Source organism: Gasterosteus aculeatus, chromosome 9, assembly GCF_964276395.1.
Source record: "Gasterosteus aculeatus chromosome 9, fGasAcu3.hap1.1, whole genome shotgun sequence".
NCBI classification, from domain to species: Eukaryota; Metazoa; Chordata; class Actinopteri; order Perciformes; family Gasterosteidae; genus Gasterosteus; species Gasterosteus aculeatus.
In genome coordinates, this window is record NC_135696.1 from 13,419,328 (window position 1) to 13,445,073 (window position 25,746).

The window sequence follows — 25,746 nt, forward strand, 5'->3', positions numbered from 1 at the left end:
TCACAAAACATTTTGGGTTTAAGTTTGAAAGTCAAGTAACCGTAGCAGTAATTGCTAATGGTTTGCTAGTGACCTGACTGGTGTCTTGTCTGTTAACAATTTTGGTCCTTAACCCAGAGGAGGAATCTCACTGACTCGTGATCCTTACTTTTCGTCAAGCACCATCATCCTTTACTTTGACCTAATACCTGCGAAGCTAATCATCTTCTTCCCATTCCTCAGCTGTACTTTATTGTGCCAATTTAAACAAAAATATAAATATTGTACCTGCTAAACCCCAGCCTGCTGGAATTAGCAACGTTTTAAACTTGTAGAATGTAAAACCTCAAAAGTACACTGTCCTCAATTGAAGGAAGTATTCCATATTTGGCGTTTGGTGTATATTTATACTTTGATTGATATACTTTATTTGTTTCATCGCCAATTTCCCACCACTGGTAAAGACGTAGAGCGTCGTTTTGGAAATGACCCTTGTGTCTCGCCTGTGATTCAGAGAAGTATCTTAAGATGACACAAGTGCAGTAAATGGTAAACAACCTACACACGTCGCTTGACGGCTTGCACCAAAACAGTGATACGGGAAGCTTCCAGACCGACCCCTCATCTCTAGGGATGTCACCGCTATTTTTAAGTGGTGAGTGTGTGTGATGGTGACAGCAGAGGTTGCTGGCTGTCTGGAGACACTGGAGTTGTGTCAGGCTTGTTGCGTGCTTACAGGCGATATCTGACCAGAGCGCTTCTCATCTTCCAAATTTCGCCACTGGCTCTGTGTGGTGTCGTGTCTTAAAATAGCCAGGCGAAAAGTATAAAAGGTCTGACACGGGGAGGCTTGTTGATAGACGGCGAATCACCAGACCGCAACTGAGCCGCTCTGAGAAGCAGGCTTGATCTCTGCAGGACTACGATTGACCTCTTCTGCTCAGATTTTTAAGACTTGAAGAAAGTCAAACTTAAAATTTGCAAGGGTATTGCTGTTAGGGTATTTTTTTTTTTTTTCCACGATGAAATACTTCCATTGCCCCATATCTCAAACTATGGGAATCAAGGCCCAGGACTGTGGCATCCTGGTCACCTGCAAGAAGGCTGCTTCTCTGAAGCCCCTCCGCAGTGTGCACTTCCCCGATGACGTTGTTTTCCTGGATTATGTTCGACAAGGGGAGCTGGAGAGGATTGGACTTTTCATACGAGCCAGAAGAGTTAACCTGGACACCATCTACCACTCTGGTAGGAGCCCCTGTAGCATTTACATCACCCTGATATGGTAAACCTTTGTGCGGTTACACATCCTTTTTCAACCCCAAAATGATTCGATTCTAAACCGATGGGTTATTTTTCCCTTCCCGGTCATCGCAGGCATGGCCGCCATACACGAGGCCGTCCTGTCCGGGAACCTGGAGTGTGTGAAGCTGCTGGTCAACCACGGAGCCGATGTCCACCAGAGGGACGAGGAGGGGTGGACCCCACTGCACATGGCCTGCAGCGACGGCTTCCCACACGTTGCACGGTATACAGTATTCTTTATATAAGTGTACAAGGATGTAGAAACCAAGGCAACCACCAAGTGTAATGAATTGAGTAAGATTGCATGATATTAAGTTTTACAAGGAATATTGCTAGTTAAGAGAAGCTGGCGGATTTGCTGCATTCTTGCACCCCACTGACCTGAAGTATAGCAGACGCTTGTATTGACTTTGCCAACGTGCCAACATTTGTGCCCTTTCAGTAAGCATGTTGTATTGTGTTCCTTCCAGCTACCTTCTCGAGCTGGGCGCCAACCCCGAGCTGGAAAACGACTGTGGGGAGAAACCGTCTGACCTCATCGACCTGGACAACAGGGAGCTGTTGGAGCTCTTGGGGCTGGCCGTCGACGACTGAAAACATGTGACTTTAAAAGCCACAAGCGTCCGGTCAATCGACTGTTCTACGGCGATCGACAGAAGAGGCCACGTCAGTCCAGCCATCTGATTGGGCAAAGCAGCCTCGGCTCTAGAGGTCAAAGACTCTGGATGTGTGGTGGAAAGAGGGCTGCTGGAGCCCGTCGGCTGACTCCAGACGGGAGAGAACTTCTGCTGGCAAAGGGCTTTACCTGAACTGCATCAGTAGAGTGTTGTGGAAGAGCTGCCGGCCTTTTGGTACTGCAATGAAGTAAATTGAACATTTTATTTTATTTTTTTATTGGGTTGTTGATGGAATTGTGTTTGTTTTGTGAAACTGTTTCACTGTCAGCTCATTAGCACCTCTCTGAAAACTAAGACAATCTTTTCATAGCTGACAATTACAAAACCATGTATTCTCTCCTTCAGACCACTTTCAACTTTATTCAGTAGTTTGTAAAATGACTTTTTATACCTGTCTTTTCAAATAGAACGTACATTAAAAAGACAATTGATGCACCATTTTAGTCGGTTTATAACTCACCTGTCCGTTAATGTTTTTTACTTGAATTATTTTATGGTCTCAAATCAACAATTTTTGCGGTTTGTCTGCTGTGATTTAAAATGTATGTTCGTTCCAGGTGCCTCACCTGACACCTACCTGCTACTTAAATCCCTTCACCATGACACAGTGCCCCCTAATGTCAGCCAAGAATGAATGCAACGACTATAGGTAACAAAATAATAAAACTAAAATACCATTGTCCTTAAATGAGGGACTAAAACATTTCTTAAGTGAACGTTTTCATCAGTTGGAGATCAAAATAGATGAGAGTGAATATTGAACTTTCATTAATCAGGTGGCCAAAAATTACTCCATATGTTGCCGTCTGTCTGGTGGGGTGAATAAATAGATCCACTTTAAAGGTACAAAAGTTTGTCTGGACATTTACATACATTTTATAAAACATTTCATTTAAAAAAAAAACCTCAAGAATCTTGACCCATATTACTGAAGAAAGAAAAATCTTCAGTCAAGAGATTCAGGCAGCTTCAAAGCCGCGCCAGAAGACTTGAGTTATCAACCATACTGATGAAACACTTTGTCACTAAGGGTACTGTGAAAAGCATGAGGCATACAAAAGTAGGTTTATTCTATTTAATCACATACTAAATCCGTCAAAAGAATAATCCAAGTTCTGAATGTCCTTTTGCATTACATGAGATAAGGAATACAAAAACAGTTATGTACAGCTGGTATAAAAATGAAATCCAAGAACAGCCCTCAGCGAGTCTCTGAGTTTCTGCAGGCACCTTGCGTTCATTCTTTGAACTTCCACTCCTGTCGACACATGGGGCACTGCTGCTGGACCTGCTGGGAGTTCAGCCATTTCAAGATGCAATGCATGTGGAAACAGTGGGAGCACTGACCCCAGACCAGTGGGCAGTCATCCCCCGGCACTTTACCTGTAAAATAGGGTCAGTATTACAATTCAGTTACATCAGTGAGAAAAGAATGGTACCCATCAGTACTCATTTAATACAACGCATATTATGTCTTTGTTAAGGCATCAGTCGTTTTACTATTACAGCTTAAGCATTAAAGAGAAAAGGGTATTCATAATGTATTATGTTTATAGGTGTGTTAGATTGAACTTTGCATTATACGTTATTAGTCCATCACTTTACATGATCTCATTTATGATCAGGTGTGTTTTCCCAACTAACTGTAACTGATCATGCAAAGATGATGGATAATTGGGAAAGGGAAAGCCCCAGTACATCCACATGTAACGAACTGATGGAGTTGCCGCTGCAGGAGGTTCTGGACTCAAAAGAAGCAGCAGCCTGGAACCGGTGTCTGGTTAATGCCAGACACCGGCCAGACACCTGCAGAATATGCATTGTATTAAAAGCACAACATCACGTAAGCTTGTCTACTCACAGTCCGGGCAGCAGCCATTGAAAGGCATCCTGCAGATCCCACAGTTGTCATCATTAGCCACCCATAACCAAGAGGCCACTCCGTTCCACTGTCGGATCTTTACCTTCATCGTGCGGTCTGACAACAGAAGAAAACTCAGTGACTCTCTCCCAGAAGGACCACGGCAGCTAACGTTAGCATGTGAGCTAATGCTAACAAGTGACTTGTGTAGCTACCCGAGCAGAATTATCAGCCAACTTACTCGTCGGCGTAGAACTTCTTCAAATGTTCAACACAATTTAGGTTATTGTGTTTCCACGCAGCTTAGAAATCATGATGTGCACAGTTTGATGCTGAACAAGAGCATGCAGCTGATACTTTAGGAAACCGGAGAGAATTTCTTCTTCTTCTGTTGGAATTACAGCCGGCTGTAAACTCGGCGGCTGAACGCTGCCCCCCAATGGTCAATTTAGGTATAGCGCAAATAAATTAGACAAGTTCGTTTGTTGTCCAGAAAACAAGGTATTGAAATAATAATAACATGTTTTTCATGTCAACCTGCTATCAACTCTCAAGTATTAAAATATTACCTATATATATTTATAACAGAATCCATTGTATGCCAACCTGTTTCATAATGGCAGGTACACAGTCACTAGTCTCGGCGAGTGCTTGTTTGCTCTTGAATACATTGTTTTATTTGTATCTGTCACTTCTTATGAATTCATTAATTAGGACCACAAACATATAATTTACGACAACACGTGTATTTTATTAATGTAGGATACAAACCTCTTTACCTCTAAAAACACCGCTATTATTCACACAAATCTGCTACTTTAATTAACTGGGTGGAAATTGTCAATACAATTTTTGTAAAAGAAAAAAAAACGAAAAGAGGCGGTACTTCCGCTATGTCGTCACTTCTGCAAAGTATTTATATCACTTCCGCTAAACGTAACACCGCGCCACCGGAGAAAGCAGCCGATAAACAACCGCGTTTTCTCAACGGAAAGGTTCTTTGTTCGCCCTCGGCCCACAGCACAGCCATCACGATGGCTGACAAGATGAGTATGTCTCTGGACGACATTATCAAGCTGAACAAGAAGGGAGGCAGCGGTCGCGGAGGACGGTCGTCTGGCGGGCAGGGTGGAAGTTCAGGTCGGGCCGGTGGATCGTCAAGGCCGATGCGGAGTCGTCAGAACAACTTCAACCGAGAAAGAAACACCAGATCGGAACCGTACACCAGGGTATGAGAGCGATACGCCGGTACAATGGAGCGGAAACTGAAATTAAAATGGCGCGTTGTTTTTAGAATTCCTCCTTCGTGCCTTTTTTTTGTCGTCAACTGTTAGCTTCTCCACCGAACCTAAAGCGCTAACGATATATATCCTCATTACTTACGTTAGTTACCCGAATTACCACAATCATACGCCGCTTGATGTACATTAACATTGAATGGCGAAATAACCCCCCCACCGTTGTTTCAAACTTTGTTTCGGAAACAATAGTTTCCAAGTAAGCGTCAATTAAACATGTCACCATGTGAGACTCGCGCAGGATGGGGATTTGCAACATGGCTGCTTTGTGTCCGAGTCGGTGCCTTTTTAAAAAGTTGTCCTGTGTTTTGACGAGGATTTGCTTTTGGTCGCAATTTGTTCAACATTAAAATAAAACTATCGTTATACGTTTGAGTTTATTTAGATGCTTTCTTGATTTTGACCACAAACGTGTAATTAAATCCTCAAAAGCTATAGTCATTGTTGTACCACGACACTAACGATAATTCATTATTTAAAATGTCCGTGTGCATAGATGTATGCACACACAGTGACATCTATCTTTTTACAAAAAATTTTAAATTTATTTTTATATAACTTTCTCCATGTTTTCCATTTTAAGGTGACTTCAGTTTTGTTTTTGTCTTATTCTAACAGCCCCGGGAGTTGCCAGACAAATGGCAGCATGACATGTTTGAGGAGCATGCTGGTGGGCACAGAGGACAAAGTGCAGTAGCAGAAAGAAGTGTAGGTGTAGACAACGGCGGCAAGCTGCTGGTTTCCAATCTGGACTTTGGCGTTTCTGACTTGGATATCAAGGTAATTTCTTTTAAAAAAATCCTGCATACCGTATATTGCGAACATCAACGTGTTGTGTACATGGCTGACGTTTCTACTTTGATCCCCAGGAATTGTTTGCAGAATTCGGGACGTTACAGAAAGCATCTGTACACTACGACCGTTCTGGTCGCAGTAAAGGAACCGCAGATGTCCATTTTGAAACCAAGGCGGAAGCACTCAAAGCCATGAAGCACTATAACGGTGTCCCACTTGATGGTGAGGATTCCTTTTTTCATTTTACAATAGAAATGTCATACTGTGGTTGCTTTCATAAGGTGCTCATGTTTTTGTGTATTTTGTTTTCAGGCCGCCCCATGAAAATCCAGCAAATGACTTCCGAAGTCGACATCGAGAGTAGACCTTCTACGCAAAGGTAGGCGATGTGGAAAGGGCCGTGTAGTTAACGTTTGGGGCGCTTGGTTATTAGGCATAATTGTTTTACTACCAAAAAATGTCTGGCTGCAGAACTCTGGCTTTATCTGTCTGGGCCTTTCATAATCTTTTAACGGGCCGTCATGTTTTTAGTTTAAGATGCAATTGGTTTGAGTAAGCCCCATCCTTCACTACTAAGACCAAGGAAACTCCTACAACGACAATATTTTTATTCTACTGTAGCAGGTAGTCCTGTTGTATTATGCAATACAACTTTTTTTTTTTGCCGGTGTCTTAAAATACTGATCTTTTTCAGTTCAAACAAAGGGTTTGACCGCAGTAGACTTGGACAGCCAAAGTTTGAGAGGAGTGATCGGGATGACAGGGGGGACCGAGGTGAAAGGAGGCAACGTGGCGGCGGCGGTTTCAGAGGTCGTGGACGAGGAGGCGGAAACAGACCCCAACTTTCAGCAGAGGAGTTGGATGCCCAATTGGATGCTTACAATGCAAAGGTGTGTATTTGGCTTGTGATTAAGTTTTTTTGTTTATACTTTTACCATACTGTGTTTTACAATTTATGTTCTCTTGTGTAAATTTCAGATGGACACCAGTTAGGAGCGTCTAAAAGGAAGATACTTCTGTCCCTTTTTGTTTAATTTCAATTGATTATGATCAGACTTAATTAAACTTGTCCCATTTTTAGAAAAACATTTTATTGTATTGGCCATTATATTCTGTTTTTTTTTTAATGTTTTTCTTTTCCATGTCATGCTTTGGGATTTTTTTAATTACATAAACATGATTTCAGTGGTTGGACAGATGTAATGTGTAATGTTAATGTGATGCAGTTCTGTATTTTGGTACCGTATACTTGACATGAACATATTTCAAATGGTTTTGTACATAAATAATTACATGGAGCGGTTTTTCTGGTGTTTTTGAGTACTCTGCCTGGGAATAAAGCCCTTTGCCCTTCATTGACAGATTTTTGCCCCTCCCCTTTATATTTCATAATACATCAGCTGCTGGATCATCTTTAGCAGATCAGCTGCCTCTGGTATTACCAGACTAAATTTCTTTAGTAAATATCCATTTTTAACCATGCACTTAAAAGCATTTGTTTCATAACTTAACTAAGTCATTATTTTATTTAACACATGTAAATTGTTAATGGTAGATCTATATTTGGAAATGTTAAAGCATATCACTTCCTGAATGGACTTCATTGTAGATGGGTTGATGGAATCGCTGCCCTGGAAAAGGAAATTGAAACATCTGTCTATAATCAGGTCCCGATAGAAAGTGATCAGTTAAGGAAAGCGGTTGATTCTGCAGGGCCACTAAGTGAGTTAGAACACTGGAAAAAGTTACGGTTCAATTCCATCATCACTCACTCACAAGGCCCAGAGTGGAAGGCAGTGGTAATGGTGCTCTATATCAGCCATTCCAAGATCATGAAGGTACGGAGGCTTGAGGGTCAAACTTAAACAATCCGCAGCTCTATTTCTGCCCCATCAAGAAACCAAGGCGAACAGACCTGAATTACATTACAGCAGTGGTGTTGCCGACCATGAAGTCCCAGTCCCCAGATCACTGGATCATGCATGGGGTTGCCTGCTCTGTGACATCAAATAAAACACAGCTGTCCATTGTTGCTTAAAGGAAAAATACAAATATTTTCAATCCCAAATGCCTGTGCATAAGTGTGTGTATACATGTATATATATATATATATATATATGGTATTTTTACAGTTAAAATATGTATGTCCTGCTATATGACAAACAATCTGGTAGCATAAAGGTATGAGTTTCTCTTTTAATGCGTTTCATTTAATTAGTATTAATTTAGTATCAGCAGTGAATTGGCCAGGTAGAGTGACCTCTCAAATATTGCAATTAAATTACATGTGCATTGTATTGTTGTACACAATCACTCTGCTGGGGTCTAAATGCTGTTGCTTGTTAGTCATCTCCATAACTATGAAACATGCTCTAGAGTTCTTTTCACGCTGGGAGGAAAGAGGAGGACGAAAAATGGTCACCAAAAGCACATTTAAGGAAAAAAAACTAAAATTGATTGATAGAATTCTGTACCAGCGTCAAATTAAACGCTAACACGCTTTCGTATTTGCCGTTGTGTTTTGCACTTCAGGGCCACCGTACAGTGTTGGCAAGTGCCCTGAAACACAACAAGTTAAGATACTAGTAACCAGGCAAGTTATCTTTGCATACATCATCCCATAGCACCAACTGATGAGAGGAAAGGAACCTTCCACCGACCACTTTTCGCACTGGCTCTTATTTGGAAGCCCGTTCCAACACGCTCCTACCGTAAACCCAAACACGTACCCGCACGGCGGAATGACGCGTGTCTACCTCGACTGGATCGAAGTGGAGGCCGAACCTGCCCGCAGCTTATGACTAATGTAGGCGCAGAGTTGCATATGCAATTTGTCAATTAGCCAGCTTCCTTGATCGTGTGCAAACTGCTGTTCCATTGGCTCGGCACCAGTGACGTAGTAAACCTTCCGTCCCTTGACGTAACCTCGACGTTTTCCCGGAACCGAGCTGCGCGCGCAGCCACCTGGGCGGGGCCCTTCCCTTGTTCGCCATACTTGCTCGGGAGCGCCGGGTAACACACGGGCACAGCGCCACTGCAAAGGCACCTGGAACCACGACCGCGTTGAATAAAAGGTAAGTGACATCCGTTTAGAGCACCGCTCATAAACGACCCGTCGCGTGACGTTGAAGCCTTTTCGGTGTCACTCCCGGTCTCCGGTGCGCGGTGGTGACTTGCTAGGCTAACGTTAGCCACGGCATCTGGTTAGTGCGGAACAATTGTTCCCGATTGTTCCCAGCGAGACAGCTAGCCACCCTGTGTCTGTCTGTCTCTCTCTCTCTCTCTCTCTCTCTCTCTCTCTCTCTCTGTGTATGTATGAATATATATGAGGTAGTAATAATTACTGATCCTCCTTAAAACACATGAGCAAAAGGAGAAAACCGCATTTCTTTTGTTTACATCGCCAACGTATTGTTCTTTTCCTTTGACATGTAACTGCTGATTGTAACAGGACTGGACAGGGAGGGCTGCTTCCCTGCAGTTTGCTCTTTCGTTTGATTCCGAAATAGATTTGACAGGAGAAGCTCACTTTCAAAGCCTTTAGGAACCGGTGCGAGCTGTGTGATGGGCTCAGTGCCCTTTGGAGGATCCCACGTTCTGTTGTGCAAAGCACTGCAGCTCATTTTCAGATCAAAGGAGGTTTTTAGTCAGAAATGTCCTCATCTACTTTGCTCTTTCGTTGAATGACCCATTCCCTGCCGCCTGCACAGTCCTTTCCATTCCTCTAATCCAATAACAAAATCCGCGCCGCAACTAAACCACAGACTAATCATCACATTGTGCATTATCTTCTTTAAAATAATCAATCTCAGAATCCTAGAAATCCCAGAAAATCGATGCAACCAGTTAAGTTTACTCTTAAGCATATTCATATTTCGCGACGCTTCTTTGTCACTTGTCATCCCTTCGTTCAGGAGGTTGGGATTGGTGTGTAACGAGGAGCGAAGGAGGTTTTTTGGACCCTGCTCTGGCACGTTTATGTTTGTGACGGCTGCTAATTTGGGCAGTTTTAGAGGATACACTTGTTCAGACAGTGACAATCACTGCTGCCTTTACAGATGTCCACAACAGCCTTATGGGTTTAAGTTATATATGGCTATTTCGCTGCCTCATTCAAAATGTGCAAAGCCCAACTATAGTCCAGATTTTATTTGCAGTATTCAGATGGTTGTGCAGCTCTACTTCCATGTCAAAAAACTGTCTTGGTGCGACGTGCTGATACGGTGATTAATACCGTCTCTGTATCGGTATGTATTTGTTCCATTAGATGTATAAGGATAGATTACATTTGAACACACGATAGTGCTGTAATCTTCACCCAATACCATTTCTTCCCATTTTTAAGATTGAACACACCATAATGTAGCTGGCGAGCTGGTTAGTTGTTTGCTTAGTCCTGAGCGAGAGTGGGACCTCGTGCTGCTCTTTCCACTGTGGTTACTGGGATCAGCAGGTCAATGGATCAATATAATGAGTGTTCACAATATTACTGGCCAAGCAGGACTGTGTTGCTCAGCTAATGGTTACCAGCTCTCCGGCAGATTTCAACTAAGATCACAATGATATTCCACAGCTGCATGAGGCATTTCGCTTGTCCGAACACGTCGCCTATTTCCTATTTACCATCCTAGTGATGATGGTAATATTTCAGAGGAAAGACAGTCGGGGCAGCAGCAGGAGTGTTGGGAGAAACGCTGCCTCAGCACAACCTCCCCGCTGCAGATAAAGTGTGCAGGCGCTCTCTATCTGCAGTCCTCACTCGCATTATTGTTTGGTCATCTGTGCTTAAAGGAAAACTCGCAAAGCGACAAGTGTGTCCATTCAGAACACTGGAGGTTTTATCTGCGTGTTTTACGCTAAAAGGTGTTTCTTTTCTTTTCTCTTTCCTCCGCTTTACCCGACGTATGTGCAGACATGGCTGAGGATGAGGTGACTCCAGAGCAGCTCACAGCAATCGCAGCTGAAAACGAAGAGCCGGTGCCGGTGAACTACCGGCCACCAGCCCAGAAGTCCATGAAAGAGATCCAGGAGATGGATAAGGATGACGAGAGCCTACGTAAATATAAGGAAACGCTGCTCGGCGCTGGGGACTGTGACGCTGGTAATTCATTGTACATCTAATTGTGTGTGTTTGGTTGTTGGAGAGCTTCTAAGACTCATAGATACATGAATCCTCCATCTTTTTTTCTGTTTTCTGCTTTGATAATGAATTTGATAATGTCAGGAACGATGCTCCATTGTTTGGGATAGGTTTGCTTATTTTGGTTTAATCTAAATTGGTGCTGAACAGTTTGAGGAAATATCAAATTGCAACTTTTCCCTCCAATATTGGGATTTTAAAAGGACCTTTTATATTTTATGAACTGTGTCTAAAATGTCACTGGTGGGGCTTCTTTGATCCAGTCTCAGACCCTGATCTTCCAAATGTCCAAGTGACCCGGATGTCTCTGCTCTGTGACACGGCCCCAAGCCCCCTGGAGCTGGACCTGCAAGGTGAGTTCCTTTTCATTAGATCCCTTAATTGTTAAATGAAATGCCTTCTTTTAAACTCGAGTAATACTGACTTGTTGTCGTAGATCGTTCGATCGCCACATGTGTGTTAAGGAGGTTTTGGGACGGTTTAAAATTGTGACTTGCCGCCGTTGGCGTAAACCTTCCCGTAAACACCGCGTAAGAACTCGAGCACGTCGCACCAGTGTTTAGAGTCACGACTAGTGGTGTAACGTCCCATCGTCCACCTGCACGGGGAATGAGTAAGGCTCTGTTTGGTTGCATTCAGGCACATTTTGATTGAAGGTAAATTAGATATTCTCATCATGTAATATAGTAACATTTAGTTTTGGTGCTATTTTGGATTAAAACGTTGGTTTTGACGAGATGTTTTCATAATATAAATAGATAAGAGAGGCAACAATGACCTCCATTGATTTACTCTAAGCCGCTTATAAAACTACCAATGAGAAGATGAGATTTAATCAATTTAAATATCAATCTTTCAAACATTAAAGTATCGCTCATTTCTTAATCAGAAAATCCTCTATTTGGAACACTCTGTTTGTGGAGCACAGAGACAAATCTGTCCTACGCTAACTTGTTTCTCTCGCTCCAACATTAGCTGATCTGTTTCAACAATGTTGGGCTGAACAAACGTGCATGCAGGCTGAAACTCAACCGTTGGGGTTCTGTCGGGAGATGCGGTGACTTGAACCAAGTAAGAGTGGAAGAACAAGTCGGCTAGCTGCTTGGCCAATTGATGCCGTGTGCAATGCCAAATGCATTAAGAAGGGAAAAACTATTGAAACCATGTGTGGATGTTACAGCACACTTGTGGATTTATGTTCTGATTATGTATGTATGTACATTAACTATTAACCGTAGTAATTATTAAGAAAATATTGATGCCTGTGCCTTTTTATTGACAGGAGACCTGGAAGTCTTTAAGAAGCAAGGGATTGTTCTGAAAGAGGGCGTTGAATACAAAATAAAGATCAGCTTTAAGGTGAGATCTGTGCCGTGGAAATAAGAAAATGGATTTTAAGGCCAAGAAAAGACACCGAATTGGTATTGGCTAAATGTATTGTATACATATATCCATGACATTGATCAAGTACAGATCAGGCTGTGCACATAGGACATGTCTGCAGTATTCATTTATAAAAAGCGAGTCATGAGTTGCCATCTCATGAAAGAAGAACTCAGCGTTTTTCCTCCATCTGATGAGATTTAGAGTTTCAGGGCCCTTAAATCGTGAATTTTTCATCCCTGTTATTTCTCTTACCGTGTTTGTCTCTGCAGGTGAACAAGGAGATTGTTTCAGGACTGAAGTATGTGCAGCAGACATTCAGGAAAGGAATTAAGAGTGAGTGAACATGTCTGGAATTAATCCACTGTTGAAATCCTTAAATGAACAGAAGTGAAATAATAACATGTGACACTAATGTCCATTGTCATCTGTTAACAGTCGATAAGTCTGACTACATGGTGGGCAGCTATGGGCCTCGTCTTGCTGAATATGACTTCCTGACTGCGATGGAAGAAGCTCCCAGAGGCTTGATGGCCCGCGGCAACTACGAGATAAAGTCCAAGTTCACCGACGACGACAAGCACGACCACCTGTCCTGGGAGTGGAAACTCAACATAAAGAAAGACTGGAAAGACTAAAAGAGGCCTTCGTGTTGTTTGGGGCGAGGGAACAAAACTGCCCAGTCCTGTGCGTTCCTAAGCCCCCCCCCCCCCCCCCCCCATTCCATATCCACCATTTCTGCCTTCTTTGTTGTGCATTTCAAGTCATAACACCCCACCGTCCTTCCCACCTCCGTCAGCATCCGTAGCAGCAGTCCTCCACCCCCAGACTCCGACCCCATCCAGCACCGCCCTGTTTACTTGACGTTTTATTTATTTCACACGGTCCACCCATGTTCACTGACCACCCCAGCCCCCCCCCCCCCCCCCGAGCTGTTCCATGTAGCACCTTATTTCCTCACACCTAGATGTTTTTTTAAAAAAATTTTTTATTCTGGATTGTTTTGCTGCTTGAAGAGATTAACCCGCCTTCCGCCTCTCCAGAATGGTGTCTTCCTCTCTCACTATGAAATAAGTGGAAAAGCAACTGTACAATCGACTTTTGTTTGCCTTTTTTTATACAATTGTATCAATGGTTGGGTAATGTGACTGTATTCATATCACTGTTAATCAGTGTTGTGTCCATAGCTGACCCCACCACATCACCCCTCCCCACAGTTTTCCTTTTGGTTGCTGTCTTGTGATATAATTACCGATACCTGCCTTGTGAAAACAATTCATTCAGAGCTGCGCCACAGCGCCTCTTTCTTCCCCAAATGTATTCACCCACTCAAATGGGGGCTTGGGCGACGGTGAACACGGTATAGGAACGAGCTGCCTTATGCATCAACCAACGGTTAAAGATGTTTATTTAGCGCGCCTTGTGAGGGAAGGCGGCGCTTGCTGGTCTGTAGTCCAAGAGCTTCTTCTCCCTCCCAACCTGTAACCTCCGGCTGTAGTGGAGAATCTTTATACATGTCGGCAAATACGGCCCGTGGTGTATAAACCGTGACTAGAGGGCACCGAATGCTACAGATCCCGGCTCTCGTGTTCCTCTTCAGCCATGAGGCCTTTGCGCCAACTCTTAATTGTTTTGCATTGTTTTCTTGTCGTTCCCCTTTGCCTTAATGCACATCATTCCCCCTCGTTCGTTTGTAGCCGCGTTCGGGACATCTCGGGTGCTCAGGAGTTGTAGCGGAGGAGGTTGAGCTGCTGCTGGACGCCGTTGTGCAGTCCGGTCTCGCCTACAGAGAACTGAGCAGCCTCTTTACCCACGACGTTCCCACAAAGAAAGCAGCTGACTAACGATGGAACATGCTCACTGGTTAATGAGAGGAGGGTTTTTAAACGCAATGGACCAGATTTTTTTTTTTTTAATCACCTCGTACATATGGATGTAAAACTTGTTTTTGTTTTCCGATAACTATGTATTCATTCTCCATACATTGCTTCACGTTGTACAGTTTCTATGAAAACACTGGCATGCTGGTGGGGTTGTATATTCTCTCATTTGTGATTGCTCTTCTCAGCCAATAAAGATTTTGCTCAACTTGGTCTCCAACCCTGGTGTTTTACAGTGCCGCTCGGTGACGTTCCTGAAACGCGTCACAGGTCCAAGTCTCTGCTTTGGCTCCACAACCAGCTTCAAAGTTTCATGTTGTGTATACAGATTATTTTACATGACAGAACCAGTCCAAAGGGATGTAGCAGTTGAGGCCTAAAATATGAATAATCTGTCTTTATGGAGGCTGCAGGCTAAAACAGTAGTTTATCTAATAATTTATTAGAAAAATACTGAGAAGTTGGAAAAGAAAAACAAGGCCATAATAAATTCATACCCATACTGTATTTTATACTCGGTGTACATTTGCCAAAGCAAAATAGAAATATTACATAAAAATGTATATTGAAAGGCACAGCATCAAAATACAATCTGACATGCACGTTTTCTTTAAAATGGGAGTAAACATTCAAATGATGACCCATCTGGCCTGTCTGTTGAATACTAACAGCCGTCCGTCACAGGGTGAATACTTAGCTTAGGGCTCGTAGCTTTCAGAGGTGTCCAGTCAAAAATGATGAAGCAGAATTACGGCTGACTCAAAGTACTACGGATAGAAGGGAAACGAGTCTGCACTCTCAAGCTCTTGAAAGATCTCACATTTGGAACAAACATTTTCTGTAGAAATCCCTCTGAACACGAGCTGCGACTGACTTGAGCACCAAGAGCAGTCCTTTGTACAACAGAGACCACGAATACGTCAGAACAGATGCCCCAATATACATATTAAATATACATTCAGAGGAGCGGGGAGAAGTTAGCATGCGAATTTGGTCCGCTAGTAGTCAGCCAAAATGGAAAAGCATCCACCCGAGGCTCGTCCTGAGAAACGACACCGACCACTTGGAGTTGTCTCCAAAAGGACAAGCTGAACGGGGGCTGGGATTTGGCACATTTTCGGTACAATTTTTTTCTCCTGTCATTTCATAGTAACAACCCCCTCCATCCGACTGACGCTATTCTTTTTTTCCTTAACCCCTTCAGAGGTCAAGATGGCTATCTAGCACTGTGCATGGCTTAAAGTCTCTTGATACCGATTTTATACAAAGTTTTAGACGGGAAAAGCACATTAAAATATTCAGGTTAAAAAAATACAACATTGAAGACTTAATATAAATGTGGATGTGAGCAGGAACGTCCCGTCAGTCCACAGGCGGTGCAGTTCAGCCTGTTATACAGTAGATCTGCCAAAACATAAAGGCCCGAGCGGGCTAATAACCCTGAAATCTACACTTGTTCCAGTTACTGTCGGATGTGCTATGCAGGGCTCTAATTCTGCAGTCTCCATTCACGATTTTCGTCTTCTGAGTTTGGCAAAAGAAGAAATCCAGTAATACTATTTATTTCAATGTAGGGGTTTTTTTTTGTTGACATTTCATCTCGACAGTTTGCTGATGACTCGAATGAGGGCGGCGTTCTCATCCTTGAGCCTCTGGTTGTCGGCTCTGAGGTCCCCCAGAACCTACAGAAAAGTAGTGAAAGATTTGCGTTTTTAGCTTTAACACGTTGCCAAATGTAACAGCAGAGTTCTGCTCTTTCAGCATGAAAGTGAACGTTTGACTTCATTCAAGAGAAACACGTTGTTAATGTTTGCAGCATTATTTCCCGTTGCCGTCAAGCGAGGTGGTCCAGCTCGGCAGGAAACATTGCGTGATCTTATATCTACAGAATATATATTACATTTTTTTTGTATAGGGTCCCCGCTAACTTTGAAACCCAGTTTGTCTCATAAAATGCTTAAGAACAAATTAAAAGACGGAGGACAGCGCTCAGAGTGGGTGTAGGAATGAGTAAAGAAAGGAATGGTGCGATTGTCTACTTATGTGACACTTGCATCACACATATAAAGATTTTTTCAAAACCCTTCTTTTTGGACATTCTAGTTTTCATCAGAAAGCTGTTTGTGGATCTTATAGTGAACGGAATCACTTGGGAATAGAGCATAGAAATCATCGCGCTAAAGTAATCAGCGATGTGGTCGTCTGTACCTTGAGCTCATCCTCCAGTTCCACCGCTTTCCTCTGGAGGGCCAACTTCTCCTGTGAACAGCGGTTTGAACAAACGGACAGTGGTTACCGGAGCGCAGTGTGTTCCTGCTCCGTTCAACTAGTAGAGCCCTAAACATTAAATCCTACTCTGGTTGTTTATTTGATGTACAAGCTGTTTAACTCTCAAAAACATTTGCTTCTCCACTTACTTTAAAACAGAAATATTAGGTTCTGTATATATAATACTACTGATGTATATAGAACAGGAGGTTTGTTCAGATGCAAAAATAAAACAGACTTACAAATCTCTCTAGTTCCAGGAGAGCTGGTCTGTCTGTGCTGCACTCTTGACTCTGCCAAAGATAAACGGTGTTTAAACAGCTGTAGAACAACACACCTAATGCAATCTATGGCAACTAAAACAGACACAAATCCAAACATAAAATAGTTTTACAGATGATGGGGGGGTGCTGCTTTGGAAATGTGCAGCACCTCCAATCTTGATTGGATTGGAATGATTTTTTAAAAATCTCATCATGGCAGACAAACGAACGCCCATATAGCACAAAACACATTCTTTAAAAGGTACCTGTTGGAGTCGCTCCAGCTCCACTTTGTTTTGGCTCAGCAGCAACTCCTTTTCTTGCAGCGTATCCTTAAGCGCCAGGTTTTCCTGCAGAACCTTTAAGTATAGCTAGTGGGAAATACACAAACATATTCAGACTACGACAACCTGAAGATAGAAGCTATATGTGCAGGTGGAAATATTACAGCCTGCTGCACACATGCCAAACTCAAGTCTCCCAGTGGATCATCTTTGGCCTCCAGCTTTAATTGTAAATAGCTGCTGTCCCTAACACGTCCACCGAGGGGCGCAGCGCGAGTGAGCGCATGCCACATGAAAATGATGGCGCATCATCCGCATCTCTACAGCTCGTTTGGTATCACCCCTGTTCTGACTTGTCTTGTTATCGGCCATAATTCACTTTCAGCCCCGAGGTGGGTTTTCCAGAAATATGTGAGCTTTTCTGAGCGAAAATGGTCGGACACATACCGTTCTGTAGTCAGCTGATAAGTCTCCCAGTCGACTCTCACTGCAGAGACAAACAAGATACTTTTAGAGACGGGACAGAGAACCCTTCTCACAAACATTGGTAAGATTAAGAATGTACCTTTAGTCCGTGAAAATAATACTAAATCCAACTACCGGGCCAAACCAGCAGGTGCACATACAAGTTCAGAGCAGCTACTATCAAATGGTAGAGAGGAAAAAACACTCACAAGGAAGTACTGTTACCGATTCTATCATCCAAATGATCATCCTCGTTTTCATTCTGAAAAACAAAAAGGCGCACAATGTCAGCGGCATTACACTGTTAGAACAGTTAATTTTCCCTTTAATAACTTTAAAGTTGATAAAATCAACGTATTCTTCTAAGGAGTCTGACAGTACAATTTGTATTATCTTGTAGCAGCATTTCATTAACCCTAATTTCAGCAAAAAAGACATTTTTGCTGGTCAACTTTGGCTGAATGAATGAATGTGCTACACTGTTAAGCATGGGTGTTTTTATTTGTGCTAACTATTTTATTTTAGGCCTATAGGCTGGCTACAGTTTGCATGGACTAATATATTTCTTGCCCTCTGAAGCAAATTTGTAATTTGCGATTTTGGGCTATACAAAATAAAATGAATGGAATTTCGAAATCTTCTATGACCAACTTTATTTTGGTTGTTGTCACCCCACCCTCCTCACACCTCCTAAAAATAAACAGGCTTCCTGATTGTCAAGCCTAAAGGCTCTATGTGTGAAGACGTGCCATTATTTTGGCTCTTCTTTTTACTTTGACAACATCACACATGAAGACTTTTATTCTATTTTTAACACTGAGATCTGCTTCTCCTACCGACCTACTGACAAGTAAATAAGCGTTAGTTAAGAGATATAGCTACACATCTATCAACCCTTTACAGGCCAACGGGAGGCGCCCGGTACCTCCTGCTGATTTCAAAAGTTGAATGCATCAATGTTGTGCACTTTAACAGCAAAAACAAAAAGGCTTGGTCAAAGACAAAGAGGAAGTTGAATACATAACATTTTTTCTTTCATACCTCCCCGCCTGGCTGAACGATGCCAGTGGAGCGTCTCTCCCTCCTCCCTCTCCTCCTGTCCTTCACTCCGAGACGCTTCTCTCCCTCCGACTCCACCTCGTTCACCACGTCGGTGTCTGGAACACATGGAAGACGACAAAAAAACGCTCGTGTCAAGACGGTAACTAACCACTTCCCGTGTCAGTGTAAAGTTACAAAGAACAGAGAATTTCATGTAACCAACGTGGCTAAAAGACAAACCGTGCTCGGCAGATACATAACTGAGGCTCAGTTCAGGACTTATCAAAGCAGCCATGCCATCTATGAGCTATATTTATCTTATTTTTCTCTGTTTCTATGTTTCTATTTCAGATTTCTGTTCACTGAGACCATTGAGCTCAGTTAAAATGAACAAAATGCTCTTTTGCTTTGTGAGAAATGTTTTTTTTAAAACTGACTAGGTGTATTTAACTGATCCAAACGGCTAATCTACGTAAACATGGTGTGATCGGATATGGAAACGCTCAGTTCCCCATTTAAAATAGAAAAAAGCACTATGTGTGGGAAAAAAAGGCAACCAAAAAATAAGAGGAAGAAGTAAACTACCCCAAACACCATCAGTAGCAGCCCTTGCATGGAAACCTCACACTTTCAAAACTACCTGGAAGAGAACTCCACCCAAAACATACAACATGTTTATTTTTGTCAGGCTAGGGTTAGAAGTGATTCTAGCACTTCCTCCTCACTCACCCCTTTCAGCAGACGTGACGGTAACAATGGGGCTGACAGGATGAATATTGCGAGGTGGTGCATCTGCAGCTTTAGGCACAGTCTTCTCTGCTTCTTTAAGGTCTGTCAGAGTCACACCCTGCCAGCACAGAGCAAAAACAAACCACTCAGAGGCCTTGTATTGCACTCCGATATGAGCAGTTTCTCTGGGAAATAACACTGTCCCAAGACTAACACTAACTCAAAAAGGTATTATTAAGTATTATCCTCAAGTGCGGGAATTATAAAGTCTTCTGTTGAGCGTATTACTTGTTATTGGTGGGAAATGAGTTTCCCCACAAAGGATTAATAAAACCTTCTAATCTAATTATGTTCACAAAACAAATCCACAGGATATTAAACACAATATGTATAATTGGGGCCTTTGTGTGAGTCTCTGTGGCCAACTCACTTTTACAATTTGGATGTTTATATCGACTGATCGATTATTCATAGTCAACAACAACAAAACATGTCTCTATTGCATCCCCTTCCTTTCCTGCGCCAGAACAGTGGGAAGAATGAAGGAAAACACAACATTTCCTGCTAAAATATTTTGAATTTCAAAATAAGGGGGGCTTTTATTTTGAAGACTTTTTAGAACATGAACTTTGTTTATCATTAAAGCAGAGGGTAAAACCGATGTGAGGCAGTACCTGAGTGGAGCGACGAGACCGCCGCATCAGCCGAGAGCGAGCTTTCCTCTGAGATTCAGACTCTTCGTCTCTGACTGGAGCCTGGAACCTAAACGCAAAGAAAATGTTCCATAAACAGTATCATATAACCACGATTATATTATAATCAGCATTTTCTTTCATATCACTCAACCATTTGGGGACGGCTTTCTATTCAATTATTAAATCTACTGGGTTTTCATGTTCAAAACGCTGTGGTGCGTCTTACTTTCGCTTGTCATTGTTGAGAGCGTTGGGGCTCTCAGCCTCAGGCGCCCTCGTCTGAGGGGTCGGTTGGACTCGGGCCGTGCGACTGGCCTTGTCCTGCTCAGGCTCCTCCTTACTCTTCTCCTCTGGTGTCTGCACCTTGGAAGACACCGACAAAACCAAAGGCTCAATTGTAATCCCCTGTCCAAAATTGAACTGTATATTTTGTTGTGAATATTGAGGATGAGAGCTGAGCTGAAAGAGCTGATTGAATATTTTAAAGCATTGAAATTAAAAGAATAGTAACGCATTTTAAAATCACTCCGGCTTTTCTATGATGTACTTCCAATCAGACACCGATTCTCACCTTGTCGGCAGGACTGGCTGTGGAGGTGGTCACACTCTCTGGACTGGACACACTGAAGTTTTCTGAGAAAAGAGAACCAGCGTCTTTTTACTCGGTAGTCATTTACATGTGATTCATGATGTGTTTTTAATCCACACAGCGGCGAGCTTACCAGGGCTGCTCTCCTTCTCCTCACTCAGCTCCAGGCCCTCCGAAACACCCCTCTCTTTAGACTGGTCCTGCACGTTCATCTTTTCTTTACTACTCATCCTGCACACTGAGCTCCTGCAAGACACGAAATGGGGACGGATGGTGAAACTGGGGAACAGTATATTCTAGTATAGTCTCCTGTGTGACACTGCTAAAAAGGAAAAACTATCTTGCGTTAATTGAATTTCAATGTTTGTCTCACTGCAAGTAGGTAATAATATTTAGCTAAAGAATATGGAGATGTTATTGCCATGTTCATTTGATCTTAGTTTACACCTAGTCAGCGAAAACTGCACTATTTGTTAAAAGGAACCAAAACTTTAAATGTTTTTAATCAGGAAACTTCAAGGACAATTTACAGGTGCACACTAACCTCCGACGTTTGTTTGGTGCGTTTGCAGCGGGGGAGCCTGGTTGGTTTTGCTTGTCCAATATGGACTGCGGAGAGAGACACTGCTTTCAGTACTTAAAAAAAAAAAAATCCATAAAGTAATTTCATGCAATACCAGGTTTAGACAAACTAGCTCACATTTGCTTGTTTCTGTGATAACTCCTTCAGGAGCTCCTCCACGCTTTCATCGGCAACATCAAATGGCGTTTGACCCTACAAAGTAAAAAAAACAATGTGATGAAAAGGAAATTAAAAAAAAAAACACAAAAAAAAACATATACAGTAAGTTCCTCTACAAAGGCTTTGACTGTTATGGTAAATTCTGCTTCTGCAAATGAAAGCAGACTCAATAAAGACATTATGTAACAAGAAACGATTTTCTTGATATTTACAAATCATACCGCATTACTGCGAGCCTCCATATTGCACAACTGTTCAGCAAGGATGCGACAGGCCTCCCCCTGACCCCAGTGTGCTGCAGCATGGAGAGGGGTCCAGCCATCAAGGTCCATAGCAGACACATCCAGACCACATTGACACAGTATCCTGAATAACACATAGAAAATAATATTTCAAATACGTTCACATGTTTTATTATATCCAGTATGACAAATAGTAGGAGATGCTTACTTGAGAGCCTCTAGATAGCCTTTGGCTGCAGCCACATGCAGTGGGGTGGCCCCGGTCCTTGGGTGTCTTACATCAGCTGGTGAGCCCTCAATTAGCCAGGTCCGGGCGTCCGTCATTATCTGTTCCTCCTCCAGCCGCTTGGCTGCCTCCAAGTCCACACCTGGACACAGATAGAAAATGTCACGGTTAGGCATCTTGCTCGGGGACACTTTGACCCGGGACACGTAGCAGCCGGCAACCTTGCGATTACTGGCGTACCCTTTCTACTCCACGCGCCACGGTCGCCCCCCAAAAAACATGGAAGATTACACAAATTAACCTAGTCTTCACATTGTTTCATTTTTAAGATTATATTATTGGTATCAATCACAACAATATTTAGGGCTTACAGTTGGTTTAAATGATACACTAATAAAGAGCATTATACTATTTGTAGAATTAGATTCCAATGATTTATTGTGTGTGAATGTGGTCAAAACTCTTTGCTTGTCTGCTTGCTGCACATAAAGGGATAAACCAACCCGTATTAAAGGGGTAGTCTAGCTGTAAACGAAACACAAACAACACTTCAATTTTTTGGGACATTGACGTCATGAACAGACATTTGAAGCATGGTCCAAAAATCTCAGTAGAAGCTTTGAATGTGAGCAAAAGATAAAAATGACATTTGGTGTATCCCTACAGATCACAAATGATCTGTCATGAGATCCAAAATAAATGGGTGCAGGATTTTAACCACCAATAAATGATAACGGGGTGGCAGGCAGTGAAAGCGCGGCACTCACCCTGTTTTACAGTGTAACGCTGAAGGAGGGACTCAGTGGTCTCATCCAGAGCAATGTCCAGTGGAACGTCACCATCACAGTTCACAGCAGAGACAGATGCACCTTCCCGCAGGAGAAAACTGTCAAAACAAACAAGGACGGAGTGAGAATCCATTTAACTGCAGAAACAGTTACACAAGGACCACCAATTCTAGATAGAGACACCAAATCCCATTACATTACCCTCAAAGCAACGCCAAAACGGCTTTATTTATTGAACAAGAGACTGTAGTGAAAAAAACAATTCATCAACCACTAAATGATTTGAGCTTCATTTATTTGTGCGGCAGACCAGCCCACTTTGCCAAACTGGAAAACAATGTCAGTATTGTCAAATGCATAAATACTTTGGCACCCACGCTGCCTTCTGACGTCTACAAAGCATTACACAGCTGTTACGCTGTGGCATTCTGCTAATTGTAGAGAGATTTACTACTCACTCTACAATGTCACTGTACCCACAGGACGCAGCGACATGCAGCGGTGTCCATCCCTCACTGTCAACCTGGTTTACGTTGGCACCTTGTTCCAAAAGGAAGGACACGATCTCCATGCTGCCATCTATGCAGGACTGTGTGGACGAGAGGAAAACAAAAAGTAAAACGATGAACGCGACTATAAATGTTTCTAATTCATCTCAGCGTCGACCAATCGCTTTGATAAAAGCCCCGCCTCACCTGGTGGAGGGCAGTTATTCCATCGGCATTGGAACAGTTGATGATTTCTGCCACCTCCTCCCCCATTCTTGTTTTGGTTTCTTTAGCCTCTTTCAGCATCAACTGGGCCTCCTCTGTGTCTCCGCTGGCACAGGTCGCCAAGAACTCCGCAGCCCGGTCAAACCTCACCCTTTTCCTACGGACAGAGTACACAGCTAGGTGACCTGCCTGGTTCTCAGTTTTGACATTTTAAAAGAAGAAACTCCACTTGTTGTGAAACGCTTCACAAAAGGAATAGACAAAAAAGAAAAAACCTTAAAATACAGGCACACAGTAGTTTAATTATAGGGTAAATTTGGCAATATTATTTGGCTTTGTTCCTGTCAACAAATCCAATGAAAATACTTAAGCCAAAAATGCATTTTTACAATCTCTTCATATGTTCAGACATAACTATCCTATCAGGGGATCTTTGCATTTCCAAAGCCAGCAAGTCTGCACTGAAGACTTACATATTTGGAGATGTCATATGTACAAAGGCCTAAATAGTGCTCTCAAACGGCTGGTATTTCTGCAATTCAGTTTGTGTGCAATCGATTCAAAGTGAACCACAGTAGGCTAGTTTATTGAACGGAGTTGGATGATGTCACCAGATGCAACAGTGGGACTAACAATCGCAATCTATGGGGAGAAAAAAAAGCTAGAGCAGACTTTTAAACGCAATACTTGCTTTAAGATCAGTTTATCGGGGCTTGTGGCTTCTTCTCGTAGGTTTTGTTGACATTATGAAAAAAGGAAACAACGTTAAAAAATGCAGCAATATTTCCAGCAAAATAACACCTATAAGCAGCCTCGAAAAATGTCAATAGGCGAAAATGGGTTAAGCAACACAAGCGACAAGCGGACCCTCACCAGGACTGACTGTTAGGACCTGCTAGCTAGCTAGCTAGCCACTACAAACACTACAAGTTATGGCCACACAATTAACGACCATCGACCAGTGACAGTTGAGTAAATGTTATTTAGATGAACGGGGCCGGATTGATGCACTTTGAAGACATGTAAATTATGTTATTTCGTCAACCCCCCCGCCCCCCAGTCCACTTCCGAGCACATCAGTCCTCTTTTAGTAAACTCTTCAGATGGTGAGATAGCGGTAAGCTAGCTGGGTGTTAGCCGGTTGTTATTTTAAAACGTTTCGACGTAACGTTTCCTCACCGTCGTTTGAGGAGGGGACTGATTTCATCAGTGGCCACACAGACCGACTGGTCCCTCGGCGGGTCGCCGAACTGGGCCTCCGGCTCCCCTGCTCCGTTCTGTGCATTGCCCCGCCACCTCCGCCTCGGCACGGCCGACGCTTTGTTGGTACACGAGCCGGCCCAGCGCTTCAGCTGCTCCCGCCGCTTGGTCCTCGCCGAGTCCCCCATTATTAATCCGAGGAGGACTCAGTTTTTAAAAAATAAAACATTCGCTGGCGGGGAACGACACACCCTCCATGTGTACACTTCCTGGTTCTTGCTGTAGCTTCGGGTGAAGAGGAAGCCGCTGCTCGTGTTCGCTGGCGTCGGGAGCGCGCAAAACTGCTCAGGCCGGTCTGACGTCACCGCTACCGTTGTTTAGTACAACTAGACCACGTAGCGATAAGAGGGAGGCCGTGAATAAAATAGACCACAGACCGATGATTAGGAGGGTTTGCACGATGGAACCGGTGTGTGGGGGTTGAGGGGGAATGTAATGAGGCGCGATGTCTCGGAAGTGTCCTCACGCTGATGCACACACAGTTAACACACCACGTCTATTTGTTGTGTAACGGTTCAGCATAAAGGGCACGGAGATAAACACACTTGATGGGCAGTGTTTTGTCCAATTTGAGTCAAAACTAAATAATTTTGGACATGATGTGAAACAACATTATAATAACATATCCAGTTACATTACCGTACTGTTTTTAATTGAATTTGAAAGATATATTACCAAATTATAATCTAAACATGTTAAACAAACTGTTCCGTAAAATATCATAAAAATAGGCATGGACATAGCAGGGGTCCTGGTGAACAAGAATACTGTGACACTTTTCTAACAAACATCTAAGGATTTGCTTTAAACAAAGTTTGAATATTGGTTATACTCTACAGTCATAAGGCCACCATGGGTGTTTAAAGAGAAGCAGTCCATATCAGTAAAAGCAATCCAGTTGTTAATCCGATGTGCTCCCGGTTGAGTGGTTTGTATTTCCTAATAATGAGGTGAGTGTTCATAATCTGCACACTGCAGACGATCACCACATCCATGTCGGCACATAACGAGAGTAACGGAAGACCACAAATAACCATCAGTGAAAAGCCTGTTTTAGATAAAGAGGCAGGTAAATACCAGAAGGCAAAATGCAACAGACAACAGAAAATATTGCTAATACAAAAAA

The 25,746-nt window shown here is 42.9% G+C and overlaps 5 protein-coding genes across 8 annotated transcripts; 3 read left to right on the forward strand and 2 right to left on the reverse strand.

Moving 5' to 3' along the window:
• The first annotated feature begins 834 nt into the window (after positions 1–834).
• ppp1r27b (protein phosphatase 1, regulatory subunit 27b) lies at positions 835–2,394 on the forward strand. Its single transcript, XM_040187491.2, has 3 exons — positions 835–1,224; positions 1,354–1,504; positions 1,752–2,394. The coding sequence occupies exons 1-3, from the start codon at positions 1,002–1,004 to the stop codon at positions 1,873–1,875; spliced, it is 498 nt and encodes a 165-aa protein (XP_040043425.2). The 5' UTR covers positions 835–1,001; the 3' UTR covers positions 1,876–2,394.
• Positions 2,395–3,019: 625 nt separating this feature from the next.
• Positions 3,020–8,762, reverse strand: anapc11 (APC11 anaphase promoting complex subunit 11 homolog (yeast)). 3 transcript variants are annotated; one of them, XM_040187495.2, is made up of 3 exons: positions 8,642–8,762; positions 3,820–3,936; positions 3,020–3,341 (listed from the first exon to the last, which is right to left on the reverse strand). In XM_040187495.2, the coding sequence occupies exons 2-3, from the start codon at positions 3,926–3,928 to the stop codon at positions 3,196–3,198; spliced, it is 255 nt and encodes an 84-aa protein (XP_040043429.1). In that variant the 5' UTR covers positions 3,929–3,936; positions 8,642–8,762; the 3' UTR covers positions 3,020–3,195. The 3 variants fall into 3 exon arrangements, with proteins under 3 accessions (XP_040043429.1, XP_040043428.1, XP_077965083.1); XM_040187494.2 differs by lacking the exon at positions 8,642–8,762 and adding an exon at positions 4,061–4,257; XM_078108957.1 differs by lacking the exon at positions 8,642–8,762 and adding an exon at positions 4,035–4,215.
• Positions 4,681–7,273, forward strand: LOC120825699 (THO complex subunit 4-A). The gene is made up of 6 exons (XM_040187479.2): positions 4,681–5,048; positions 5,736–5,897; positions 5,987–6,134; positions 6,225–6,291; positions 6,607–6,802; positions 6,891–7,273. Exons 1-6 carry the CDS (start codon positions 4,713–4,715, stop codon positions 6,903–6,905), a joined length of 924 nt encoding a protein of 307 aa, XP_040043413.2. The 5' UTR covers positions 4,681–4,712; the 3' UTR covers positions 6,906–7,273.
• Positions 8,763–8,772: 10 nt separating the features above from the next.
• LOC120825707 (rho GDP-dissociation inhibitor 1) lies at positions 8,773–14,523 on the forward strand. The gene is made up of 6 exons (XM_078108956.1): positions 8,773–8,986; positions 10,825–11,013; positions 11,316–11,405; positions 12,335–12,411; positions 12,708–12,771; positions 12,874–14,523. Exons 2-6 carry the CDS (start codon positions 10,827–10,829, stop codon positions 13,071–13,073), a joined length of 618 nt encoding a protein of 205 aa, XP_077965082.1. The 5' UTR covers positions 8,773–8,986; positions 10,825–10,826; the 3' UTR covers positions 13,074–14,523.
• Positions 14,524–14,801: 278 nt separating this feature from the next.
• ppp1r12c (protein phosphatase 1, regulatory subunit 12C) lies at positions 14,802–25,118 on the reverse strand. Of its 2 annotated transcripts, none has more exons than XM_040187441.2 (20): positions 24,540–25,118; positions 23,343–23,517; positions 23,106–23,236; positions 22,627–22,745; positions 21,842–22,001; positions 21,613–21,757; positions 21,350–21,424; positions 21,194–21,258; positions 20,783–20,895; positions 20,632–20,693; positions 20,287–20,423; positions 20,040–20,127; positions 19,366–19,483; positions 18,637–18,752; positions 17,805–17,857; positions 17,578–17,617; positions 17,113–17,217; positions 16,826–16,876; positions 16,524–16,574; positions 14,802–15,997 (listed from the first exon to the last, which is right to left on the reverse strand). In XM_040187441.2, exons 1-20 carry the CDS (start codon positions 24,746–24,748, stop codon positions 15,911–15,913), a joined length of 2,100 nt encoding a protein of 699 aa, XP_040043375.2. In that variant the 5' UTR covers positions 24,749–25,118; the 3' UTR covers positions 14,802–15,910. The 2 variants fall into 2 exon arrangements, with proteins under 2 accessions (XP_040043375.2, XP_040043376.2); XM_040187442.2 differs by having other exon boundaries at positions 20,287–20,417; positions 24,540–25,086.
• Between the last annotated feature and the right edge of the window lie 628 nt (positions 25,119–25,746).

Bases quoted from the DNA above. Each gene is read 5' to 3' on its own strand.
- LOC120825707 (XM_078108956.1), top strand. From the start codon at position 10,827: ATGGCTGAGGATGAGGTGACTCCAGAGCAGCTCACAGCAATCGCAGCT. The intron at 11,406-12,334 runs GTGAGTTCCTTT...TTTTATTGACAG, and splicing joins CCTGGAGCTGGACCTGCAAG to GAGACCTGGAAGTCTTTAAG. The intron at 12,772-12,873 runs GTGAGTGAACAT...ATCTGTTAACAG, and splicing joins ATTCAGGAAAGGAATTAAGA to TCGATAAGTCTGACTACATG.
- ppp1r12c (XM_040187441.2), bottom strand. From the start codon at position 24,748: ATGGGGGACTCGGCGAGGACCAAGCGGCGGGAGCAGCTGAAGCGCTGG. The intron at 17,858-18,636 runs GTATGAAAGAAA...TTTGTTTTTCAG, and splicing joins TCGTTCAGCCAGGCGGGGAG to AATGAAAACGAGGATGATCA. The intron at 16,575-16,825 runs GTAAGTCTGTTT...CGCTGTTCACAG, and splicing joins TCCTGGAACTAGAGAGATTT to GAGAAGTTGGCCCTCCAGAG.
- anapc11 (XM_040187495.2), bottom strand. From the start codon at position 3,928: ATGAAGGTAAAGATCCGACAGTGGAACGGAGTGGCCTCTTGGTTATGG. The intron at 3,342-3,819 runs GTGAGTAGACAA...CCTATTTTACAG, and splicing joins CAATGGCTGCTGCCCGGACT to GTAAAGTGCCGGGGGATGAC.
- LOC120825699 (XM_040187479.2), top strand. From the start codon at position 4,713: ATGTCGTCACTTCTGCAAAGTATTTATATCACTTCCGCTAAACGTAAC. The intron at 5,049-5,735 runs GTATGAGAGCGA...TTATTCTAACAG, and splicing joins GATCGGAACCGTACACCAGG to CCCCGGGAGTTGCCAGACAA. The intron at 6,135-6,224 runs GTGAGGATTCCT...TTTTGTTTTCAG, and splicing joins TAACGGTGTCCCACTTGATG to GCCGCCCCATGAAAATCCAG.
- ppp1r27b (XM_040187491.2), top strand. From the start codon at position 1,002: ATGAAATACTTCCATTGCCCCATATCTCAAACTATGGGAATCAAGGCC. The intron at 1,225-1,353 runs GTAGGAGCCCCT...CGGTCATCGCAG, and splicing joins GGACACCATCTACCACTCTG to GCATGGCCGCCATACACGAG. The intron at 1,505-1,751 runs GTATACAGTATT...TGTTCCTTCCAG, and splicing joins GGCTTCCCACACGTTGCACG to CTACCTTCTCGAGCTGGGCG.